This window comes from Rhincodon typus, chromosome 6 (genome assembly GCF_021869965.1).
Source record: "Rhincodon typus isolate 14 chromosome 6, sRhiTyp1.1, whole genome shotgun sequence".
Taxonomy (NCBI): Eukaryota; Metazoa; Chordata; class Chondrichthyes; order Orectolobiformes; family Rhincodontidae; genus Rhincodon; species Rhincodon typus.
The window spans coordinates 49,075,972-49,088,143 of NC_063337.1; the positions used below are offsets into that span (position 1 = coordinate 49,075,972).

Below are 12,172 nucleotides of genomic sequence, written 5' to 3' on the forward strand. Positions count from 1 at the left end.
GCATAGTCCACAGAGTGACCTTGGCATAGTACTGCTCAGTGTTGCACTGTACCATGCCGCAGTCTCAGTACATGAGTGTGCTTTGAGGAACTCTGTGTAGAATTATAAAGTGGTATTCTATTCACTAATCTCTTTTTGATTTTGAACATTTTTGTTCACAAGTAACAAAACATTGCTCAAAACACCAATGAATCAACCCATTAATATAAGCTTTATATGAGATCCACAAGATACCATAGGACTGCATTGAAGCCTGTGCTGTAATTGTGACTTTTCGCAATATTTGAAAATGATATTACTGATCATAATATTATGTTATTTGTTTCAAGCAAATGAGAATAAAATCATAGTGTGGACTGTTGATGTCCAGGAACATCAATTGGTACACCAATTATTCACATGTTAGTGTTAGAATGTCAGAATTTGTTTTGGTTATATTTCAGACATATTTCATTTAGTATGTTTTCACCCAATACTTCATGCAGTTAGATTATTCATTGAGTTTCTCGTAGCTGCAACTGTGTTTACCAGAGCAAAACTGCAGCCTTTGAATTCCTTCAGGAAGAAATGCATGTCATGAACATATTAATTCATCAGGAATCTATAACACCACATGTTCTGTCTCTTCATGGTGTGTCAGCGAGCAGCTGTTTGAAGCAATGTTTGAAATTTGTCCCGCTGAAATAAATCATTTGATTCAGTGTGGCACGTATCTTTAAATAGAATAGAATTGATTTCCAATTGGGAATGAGAATAAAACTGCTGCTATGCTTACAGCTAAAGTAACTGTAAATTTGGTAAAGAATTACTTTCAAAATGTCAGGCACTTATCGGAATTAATGTTGCACTGTTCTATAAAAGGAACATAGGAGCAGGAATAGGCCATTCAGCCTGTTGAGCCACCCCACCATTCAATGTGATCATAGCTAAACATCCACTTCAATTCCTTTTCCTCTCACTATTGTTATTCGCCTTTGCCATCAGTGTTTAGAGCTGTCAATCTGTAAACATACTGAATGACTGATCTTCCACAGCCATCTATGGTAGAGAATTCTAAAGATTCACAACTGAGTACAAAGAAATTTCTCCTCATCTTGGTCATAAGTGGTTTTCCGCTTATTTTAAATTATCCTAGACCCTCCAAACCAGGGGAAACATATTATGCTGTATTTTGTAGATTTCAATGAGATCGCCTGTCATTTTTCAAAATTCTACAGAATGCAAACCCACTTTCCCTAATACCTCTAAATAAGTTTGTCCAACCATCCCAGGAATAATTCTGGTGAACGTCGATTATACTTGGCAATAATATTTTTTCGGACGTAAGGAAACCAGAACTACATACTATACTGTAGTCTAACCAAGTTCTTATACAATTGGAGTAAGAGTTCGCTACTTCTGTTCTCAAATCCTCTAATGATGAAGCCAACCTTCCATTGCCTGCTGCACCTGCATGTTAACCTTAAGTGATTTATTAATGGGAAGATGCCCAGCTCACTTCATGCATCTACATTTTTTTAATCCCTTAGCATTTAACAAATATCCTGCACATCTGTTCTTCCTTTCAAAGTGGAAAACTTCACTTTTTCCACATTATATTCCATCAGCCATGTTCTTTCCCACACACTCAATGTCTGTCCAATCCTCTTCAAGCAGCTCTGCATCTTCTTTGCACCAGATATTTCCATCTAGTTTTGTGCCATCGAAAAACTTGAAAATTTGCTTGCAAATCATTGATATAAGTTATGAACAACTGCAGCCAAAATATTGACCCTTTCAATACACCACTAGACGCAACCTGCCTGTAACAATGACTTGTTTATTCCTACTCTTGTTTTCTCTCTGTTAGGTCAATCGTTAATCCACACCAGTACATTACCTCCTATTCCATTTAATTTTGTTAAGCAACCTCATGTAGGGGTCCTTATCAAAAGCATTCTAAAAATTTTAGTCTCCTCCGGTGGTCCCCAGATGCCAGTATCCAGCAATTCAGTTTGCTGCATGTGATATTAAGAAAAGTCTGAAAATAATGAATGCTACAAGGGCTATGAGTCCTGACAATATTCCAACAAAGATATTGAGCACTACTAGCCAAGCTGTTCCATTACCCAACAATGTGGAAAACTGCCAAGATATGTCCTATTCACAATAAAGCAAGACAATTCTAACCTTGTCAGCTACCGCCTCACCAGTCTACTCTTGATCATCAGTAAAATGATGGAAAGTGTCATCAACAGTGCTATCAAGCAGCACATGCTCAGCAGTAACCGGCTCAGTGATGCCCAGAGGGCCACTCAGCTCTTGATTTAATTACAGCCTCATTTCAAACATGGACAAAAATGCTGAACATGTCTCCACCCTCAAAACATGAAATGCCATTTTAAAACAAATGTATTTAAGACAAGGTTAGTAACATTTAAATGACAAACAAAATGCAGAACTCCCAGCTATTCCTTCTTGCTCCCACCAGATTATTAATCACTATTGAACTTTCCTGGTCACATTCTTAAATTTACAACAATTTACATTTGGGATAATGCATCAACAACTCCATTTTCTTTACCAGAAATATATACAATTTTATGTTAAACTGCTGCAGATTTAAACTCCCTCTGAGCTATCATGGAGTCTTACTTCATTCCACAAATCTCAGGGGATCATGGTCCATAAAAACAAACTGCTGCCTGTATGCTTCTCGTATCAACTCATATGCACTTAGAATCGCCCTCCTCACCTCATCATAATCCCTAGAATATTCCTTTGATGGGGATGCATCAATCTCTTGTGCTTTATCAATTAATTTGCATGGGCAAGTTCCGATCTGCTTTAGGCCACCTCATTTGTGTTGCTATCTTCTCAAATGGCATGGAAAATGCTTCCACATCCTTCCCTTCAAATTTTGGCAAATCCTGTGCAACCCTAAACATTTCCTGTCTGAACCGTGGATTATGACTGGAACCGTTGTCTTCCAGGTTTTCCAAAACATCATGTTTATTTTGTGGAAAATGCTGGGGTAATTTAAATTCCCATTCTCTCTCTCCTGTGATTTTTCTCCCTTTTGGAATTCCATCTCCAATTATCCCATTTCCATTTGCCCAAACTGCAACTCATAGGATCGGGAGTAGGCCATTCAGCCCTCAAATCTGTTCGACCGTTCAATGAGATTGTAGCTGATCTGTGGTCTAACTCCATATACCTGCCTTTGACCCATATCCTTTAATACCTTTGCTTAACAAAAATGTATCAATTGCAGATTTTAAATAAACTGATTCTGCCGTTTGTGGAAGAGTTTTCCCAATATCTGCCACCCTTTGCGTATAGGAGTGTTTCCTAAAATATCTCCTGAACTTAATTCTCAGACAATGTCCCTTGGTTGTAGAACCCCCAACCAGTGGAAATAATTTATCTTGTTCTACCCGGTCTTTTCTTGAAGTTAATGTTAATGTCTTGAAGACTTCGATCAAATCACCCCTTAACCTTCTAAATTCAGAGAACTCAAGCTTCATCGATGCATCCGATGTACTGTCTGTACCACTTGGCCCCTGTTTTTCCACTAAACCCAACTGTTTCATTACTTAATCTATAATGTTTGCCTTCTTAGCTTTTTCTGGCAACTTTATTTCCAATCTGCTGGCTAATCTGCTAGTTCCCCTATAGTCTAACCCTGCAACTGTACCAGGGAAACATCTGACAAGTTCAAAAACCTTTAAAGGATTTCTTAAATCTGATTACAAACCTGATGTCTGATTATCCAGTCCAAGTACTAAAGTCCAATTTCAGACCTGCATTATCTGCATTTCAAGATCCAGGACTCGAGCCCACAATTATGTTACAGCATGGAGACAGATGACCAAATCAAATCAGCCTTTCTACCTCTGTATTCATAACACAATAAAATTGAAACTTTCAAAGACCCTCACTAGTTACATCAATGCTAACCAGACTTTTTAATAACCAATCTCAGACTTTGACACTGGTTTTGAATATTAAACAAAAGGTTAACAATTTATTAAAGATATAATAACTTCAGTGGAGAAAAAAATTAAACAACACAGTAATCTAATTAATATCTATACATTAAATCAGAAACATTTGTTTTCAGCTCTCACTCAAACAAAAGACAAACAGATGATCAAACACAGTTAAAGGATGAGTAAAAAGAAAACAAAACTGGCTAGATTACTGAAATGTTTTTAGTGATGTGTTGTTTCATTGGCATTGATGTGAACCCCTTGTTTTTTTTTGAGATGTCGATCAGGGTCACCTTTTCATTTCACTCAGCTAAAGGTGGTAATACTTCTAACTCAGCTTCCACTCTCTAAGCTTCCAAAAACTGGCAAGGGAGGTTAGACAGGGAGCTTTCAAAATCTTTATGCAATGTCATCAGCGGCCAAAACTCTTCTCCCCGGAAAACACAGTTCTAATCAAATTCCAACTCTGCTCTTCTCCCTGACAGACCGACTACCTTTTCCCATGGCCTCATTTACCATTTAACGTATGCCATCTGTTTGAATATAGGTCTTCCCAGACTTGCTGAAACGAATTCCCAGGTACTGACCTTGTTAGTAACTAACTTACGCTATCTATTTAAATGCATTGTTCTTCCCATGTCTGTCGGAACCCTTTTAATGAAGAATCAGCCTGCAATTTAACTTCCAGGGCTGGCCTCACAAACAAGCAAAAACTTGTTTTGTTTATACTTTTCCTTTTAACGCAATCTGTTTTCGCAAAGTCCAAAGCTCATCTTCAGCTCACACTTCCAAGTTCACAGCTTCAAACTAAATTGATAAAAGAATGAAAATAAAAATAATGAAAAACCATCCACATAATTGAAAAATCTTTGGATTTTTGAGCTTTGGACTATGCGAAAACAGCTTGTGTTAAAAGGAAAAGAATAAACCAAACAACCAAAAATCAATTATGTGGATGACAACCTCTGGCTGATCACCTTTCTCCAAGAACCCCCTGCAGAAGCTTTGTGACATCCTTCAACCTGGAACCAAGGAAGTAACACACCATCTTGGAGTCATAGCAACTGCTCTGCCCAAGACCACAAGAAATTACAGAGAGTTGTGAATATAGCCCAGTTCATCGTGCAACCCAGCCTTCCATCCATTGACCCATTCTAAACTTCTCACTGCCTTGGAAAAGCAGCCAATATAATCAAAGACCACCCCCACTCTGGTTACAGAAGTTTGAAAACACATATCAATAAATTAAAGAACAGCTTTTTCCCACTGTTATCGGACTTTTGAACAGACCTCTCAAATATTATAGTTGATTTATCTCTGCACGTTCTCTGAAGCTGTTATACTGCGCTCCGCATTCTGTTCTGTTACCCTGATGTACTAATGTAAGGTATGATCTGCCTGAATAGCACACAAAACAATACATTTCACCGTATCTTAGTAAATGTGACAATAATAAATCAAATCAAAATCAGAATTTGATCGGCACTCAGCCCATCAGAGAGTATAAATTACCAAGTGTGAACTCTTCCATAGGCCATTTTCCCGGTGTTAAAATGTTAGTGTGGGGGCGGGAGGTGGGGTTGGTTGGCCATGGCAGTGTTACCAGCCTATTTGCAGTTTTTAATTAGTTAAACTCTGCTGGGGCTTGTGAATGGAGCTTGGCAAAGCTTAGCTAGTCTTCCTTCTGGTTCCCTGCAGGCAAGGTGGGGGTGGTGACTGAGATCTGTTTAGTTGCTTACTCGTGCACTCTTAACACAATGCTCTGGGCAGAATTGCAGACAGACCTCTATGGGTGCAAAAGCAGCTGTAGACTGTCTTATAGAGGGGCTCTCCCTATATGTTCCACTCCACCACATTCTTCCACACCCCCAAATCCCCTATGGTGTCCTGATTATTATCTTCACTGGCATTGATTTTTGACAGGTGTTAAGCCTGTATGTTGTAGAGTTTTGGAGCACTGTGCTGACTCTTTGGTCATGTTTTGTTTTTATTGGGCCATGGAGCAGCACAGTGGCCCAATGGTTAGCACTGCTGCCTTACATTGCCAGGGACCGATTCCACCCTCAGGCGACTGTGTGGAGTTTGCACGTTTTTCTCGGGTGCTCCAGTTTCCTCCCACAGTCCAAAGGTATGCAGATTAGGTGGATTGGCGATGCTAAGTTGTCCATCGTGTCCAGGGATGCATAGACTAGGTTGATTAGCCATGGGAAATGTGGGGATACAGAGATAGGATTGGGGGTGGTGGGTTGGAGTGGGTCTGGGTGGGATGATCTTTGGAGGGTCGGGGTGGACTTGATGGGCTGAATGGCCTGCTTCCACACTGTAGGGATTCTATGACTCTATGGATTCCTTCTAATAAGTATATGGTATATGGTTGCAAAGGAGTTGAAATCCCACAGCACAGGTGAAACATGGAGATATAAGCTTCCTACTTATTGCCACTTACTACACCCCATCAGCCATTTTTTTGTATCACGTGGTGTGAATCGATTTTGGTTTAGGTCTGGCATGCTGGGGACCTCAGGTTGAGCCGAGGATGGATTGTCCATTCAGTATTTCTGGTTGAAGATGGATGCCATTACATCAGAACACTGGTAGATCTGGTCACAGGCAAAATAACCCTTTAATGCAACATTGTTTATATTTTACTTCTGAGTTCTGACCATTGTCAGGAGAGGATGTGGGGCTTCCCTGGGTGTGAACAGAAAAATGGATTTTTTATCCACTCTGACAGTGATGTAGTATAGCATTTTCAGTCTGTCCAAGCTTTTAAACACTTTTTGGGGATTTGAATCAAGTCAAGGTTTTGGTTTCTTTCTTCAATCTTGTCTTTTATTTCTGCTTTTGTTTTTTTAAAATTCTGTTTTTTTTATATCTGAAAATGGTGACTTTGTATACTTTTCACTGTACTCCTGTATTTCTGTACTTGAATACTCATGACAATAAATGTAATTCTAATTCTAATCTTGTAAACCAGTTTCATATCCATTCAAGCCTTTATGCTTAATGGTGAATGTTCTTGGTCCTGGATTACATATAGTGTTTCAAAGCTCCTGCACCACACCCCAAATATTTGCTGTTATCAGGCCTTTGATTTTAAGTTTATCTCATTTGGAACTTTAGTTGAATTAACGAAGGTTACAGTCAAATTTGATTGAGCCATTCAATCTCATCTGAGTGTGCATTATGTACTGCTCATTTGTCGAGTTTGAAATTACTAGGGTATTCATTGACCTCTATATTAAGACTGTAGTATTTACTTTTTTTTTCCCTTAGTATCTCCAAGGAAGGTCATTGCTTTATTTGCTGGTTCTTTGATTTCTTGGATGATGATCTTTGGTGGCTTTTCCCTCTGCTTTTGAGGATAAAAATTCCTTGGAGTGACATTCTGATTAAAATTATTGAATTTCCCAAATCCATGTGATTTAGGCAGTGCATTCTTTGAGCTGCTGGACCTTTTTCCCAACTTAGCGACAATATGACAAGCTGATATCTGGCATGCTGTCTCGATGCTTCCTTGGGTGCTATTCGGACACACTTTCATTTGTGTAGCCAAAGGATTTGTCTCCGTCCCCTTTAAGACTTGTCTCTGTTTTTGGATTTCAGCCTGCCTCGACAACTGACATTAGGTCTGCTTAGATTATACGAAGTCCGAGAGAGTTTTGTCAAAAACTCTGACCACTGTGCTGTCCCTGAGATGTCTTTTAGCATTGTGTAATTGTAATTATTGCCAAACAGTAGAGATCATAATAAAGCAGCCAGTGTTTTCCCCAGACATTTGCTTAACCCTGTGTAAAAACTAAAGAATCAAAAGCACTGATTAGGCCCCCATAGGCCTCCTCAGCTTGCCTGCAATGCTGCCCACTGCATGCAACAATATACTGACCCAATCTTTTGATTTCTGTCATTTCAATAATATGTAAATGACTTTCTCCGATTTTGTTATTTTTGTTTTACTTGTTGTGGTTATGCAATGTTTTCAAATGCTTTTGGAAGTGGCAAGGTTGAATCCAGGTCTGCACATAGCACTGAATTTTCATTCTGCGATGCTACTTTGCTAGTCACTGGATGGTGTCTGTCTTCCAAGGTTTTCCCTGTATGTTTATCAGAAGCTTATCTTGAGGTGTCACTTGCTGTACTGACTGTGCTGCCCTCTGGTCTTCAATGAGAACAGTTTCTCCCTATCTACTCTGCTCAGACCCTTCATGAATTTGAATACCTCCCTCAAATTTCCTGTTAACCTTTATTCACCAAAGAGAGCAGTCCCAACTTCACTAATCCATCTACGTAACAAAAGTTTCTTGGATTATTCTCATGAACCTTTATTGTACCTTTTCAATTGCCTTCATGCCCTTACCGAAGCGTGATACCCAGAACTGAATGCAGTACTCCAGTTGAGTCTGAACCAGTGTTTTGTGCAGGTTTAGCATAACCTTCTTTTGATTCATACTTAAATTATTTAACTCTATATGGAGGCTGTGAATGTCAGAAGCAACAGACACTGGTTGTGTAGCTTTTGTTTAAGAAGTGCTGTAATCTGTGTCTGAGCAACCTGGTGTACAATCTAAAGCTTGCCCAATATGGGACGGAATTAATCATTTATATGGCTTTTTATTTTTAAAACTAAATTGGCAAACAAGGTAGAGCTGCATCTTTATTCATTCAAGGAATGAGGCATCAATGCCTAGGCCAGCATTTACTCCCTATCTCTAACTGCCCTGAGGGCAGTTAAGAGTCAACCACATTGCTTACAACCAGGCAAAATGTTTCTACTGATGCAAAAATTATGATAGAATTGCCAACTGCTGTTTTTGATGAACAATTTTTGTTTACTGTTCCATTTCAGTGTTTTTAGCATAGCCATGCTGCATTTAGATAATGTAAACTCTCAGTGAACCAGCAGAGGGCTCCAATTATCTAGGTTTGGCATGCTGTTGTCTTCGGTCTAATGGAACCATAATCTTTATAATTGTATTAGAGAGATGAAGGTGAATTGCTGAAAAATATATTTAGGACACTTTTTGTTCAACATTGCCAGCTAAGAAATTTGGAGAGTAATAATTTTGTTGTTCCTACTTAGTGTTCCAATAAAGTGCTGCCATCTTTTCTCCATGATGACACGAAGAGCTCCTTTCTTAATTTATCTATTCATGGGTTCTGGGCATCACCAGCTAGGCAACATCCAATTGCCTATCCCTCCTTATCCTTGAGAAGTTGGTGGTGACCTTCCTTCTTGAACCAATGCAGTTCATGTGGTGTTCGGAAGGGATTAACAGAACGTTGACCCAATGACAGTGAATGAACAGTGATACAGTTTCAAGTCAGGGTATCCGCTGGTGTTCGCACTCATTTGCTGCCCTGTGTCCTTCTAGGTGGCAGACACCACAGATTAGGAGTATTGGTAAATTAAGGAGTATTGGTGAGTTACTAACGTGCATCTTGTGGATGTTATACACTGCTGCCATTGTGTGTTAGTGGTGGAAGATGATAGATTCTATCTTAAGGATATGTCATTGACTGGCATTTGTGTAGCATGAACTCCTACCAGTGAAATAGCCACATAGTGATTTTGGCAACAGGAGTTTGGATTCTTGACTGCCTGAAGCCACATCCAAATCCGGATATCATCATGGTTAAAGTATGGGATAGTAATTAAAATTACAAGCAGTTAAACTTCTTTTCTTTTGTCTAGGGTTCTTGGAGTGATGTTGTAGGAAGACAGAAAGTGTTATTAATTACACTCGTACTTAGTGGATTTAGCTACGGTCTACTTGGCATCTCTAGTAGCATCCCTTTGCTAATACTGGCTAGGATTCCCACTGGTAAGCATATAACCTGAACAGTTTGAAAATAACACTTGACTTATTAACCTGCAAGTGAGTCTCACTACCTTTGGGGTGGGAGGAAGAGTGTTTTTGAACTGCCTGTTTCTGTAAAAAATGTAATCTTTTTAATGTCAAATTTGTAGTGCCTTGTGATAGGAATGAGATTTGTTTTCAATTAGACGTTATGCATTCATTTTATGCATTGCACATTGCTTGTGATTTTTCTGCAGATGTGAATTTCATTCATCTTCAGCCAGTGAGTCTTGTTATATAGTCTTGTTTTTCAACTGAAAACTACTGATTCTTTTGGGATAAAAATTCTGAAACTTTATTGCCAATGAAGTACTTTTGAAATATAGTCACTGTTGTAATTTAAGCTAATTTGCCCACAGTAAGCTATGGTGCCCAGAGCTGTACTGCTCAGATGTGATCTGACTTATATATGTGATCTGATTTATATAGCTGTAGCAAAACTTCCTCCTCTTTATATTCTCGCTATTTATGAAGGGTAGGATTCCATTTGATTTTATAATTTTTTGTACTTCTACATTTTAGTGGCATGTGTACAAGGACCCTGACATATTTTTGCACTTCCATTGTTTTTGTCAATTAATTAGCATTTTCTAATATGGTCAGAGAAAAGGTGAGATACTTGCCAGGCCCCTGACTTGCAGTTGAATGCAGATAATTGGTTGGATTTGACCTGCTTTTTTGGGGGAACAAGACATAGCTAGATGATTTCCATGTTGTCAGATAGCCACTAGATTTGTGAGCTGTACTGGAAGAGCTTGATGTCAATGGAGTTGATTGAAAGCAAGTAAAGTTGTCATAGTGCCAGAGGAGAAAGATGCCAGATAGATGATTGTTTAACCTGAGGTTTGCTATGCCCCAGGTGAGGGGCAAGATTGAAAAGTGGGACCTTTATAGTAACCTCAGCTGGTACGAGAATTGAACCTGTGCTGTTGGTATCTCTCTGCGTTGCAAACCAGCCATCCAGCCAACTGAGCTAACCATCTCTTGATACTTCTAAACTGAAAGAAAGCTAATGGTTTTCAGCGTTTGCTCTCTCAGATCATAAAACTTTGACAATACAAACAAGCTCTCATTATCAGTCCAGGAGGAACCCCAGCCACCTGCTCTCTGACACATTTAAAAGCTTAAATCCAGAAAGTCTGACAAATCAATTATTAAATCCCTTCATACACACAGACCAAGGCCCACGTTGCCATTTGTTCAAAATTCAAACTCATAAAACAAATTAAACTAGTACATTTAAATTACACCCCTTACATCACACTGTCCTCTTGATGATCTAGAATCATATTGTTTCAGAAAACTGAGATGATGATATCAGACTTTATTAAGCCACTGCATCTCTTAGAAATGTAAAAGCTAATAGGTAATTTTGAATAATAGTCTACATTCAGTTATTTGTTGTTCTTCCTTTCTTCAGTTTTTGGGGTAATTGTATTTAATTTAGCTTCTTGTGTTTAAGATGCATGAAAGAAGTACAAAAGTGATTAATAATTACAAGAATATTCACTGTGTTCTATGCATTATAATATGTTGCATTATTTTGTTTGGGTTCCCAAGTCACACTTCACTCAGCAGTGTTGCTGGATCTCAGGTGATGTGTTTGAGGCAAAATCACAGCTGCTGAAATTATCAAGTGTAATAGACTGTCTATGCATTAATATCTCCTTGTTTAATATTTCCTTTAATTGATTTTTGTTTTGTACTTTCAGGTATTTTCAAACATACTCAATCCATCTTGAAAGCTCTTCTGTCAGACCTGATTCCCGAATACGAACGCCCCAATGTAATGGGAAGGTTTAGTGCAGCTTCTAGTGTGGGTTTCATTCTGGGCCCTGTACTTAGTGGATATCTGGTTGAGCTAGATGGAGGCTTCTACACCACTTCCTTTGTTTGCAGTTTCATTTTCTTTGTAAATGCAGGTATGTCTCCTCTACAGAAAATGGGTATGTTCACTGAGTATGTGTAATTAAAAGATTATGAACCCGGCTGATGGGAATACTGGACAAGTCTGATCCAGAGTGAAACTTGGCTCAGCAAAACAAACATTTTTTTTTTCCCTTTGTATTTGACATGAAGGTCAGTCACTGGACATATTCACAGGAGGCTGTCAATGTATTTTTACAAAAAGAACGTCAAAGTTTATTAAACCAAAAGAGAGACACAACCTATTTTGCACTTGATGAGAACTATTGGAAGAATTTCATTACAAACATCAGAAAGAAAGATGCATCCCTTTTCATCCAACGATGCCCTTAAAGACATTCAAGCCTCAATGAAGAGTAGCCCCTATCACCATACTAAAGCTTCTTGCTTAGCTGTAATCTGTTTTCTATCAACAAT

The 12,172-nt window shown here is 38.7% G+C and overlaps 1 protein-coding gene across 2 annotated transcripts in view; it reads left to right on the plus strand.

Annotated features, from left to right (window-relative positions):
• Positions 1–12,172, plus strand: part of mfsd9 (major facilitator superfamily domain containing 9) — a 41,676-nt gene that overhangs the window by 15,652 nt on the left and 13,852 nt on the right. For both annotated transcript variants that reach the window (XM_048598062.1, XM_048598061.1), the window contains exons 4-5: positions 9,664–9,793; positions 11,542–11,751. In XM_048598062.1, coding sequence (XP_048454019.1) covers positions 9,664–9,793; positions 11,542–11,751 — 340 coding nt within the window. The remainder of the gene's footprint in view (positions 1–9,663; positions 9,794–11,541; positions 11,752–12,172) is intronic.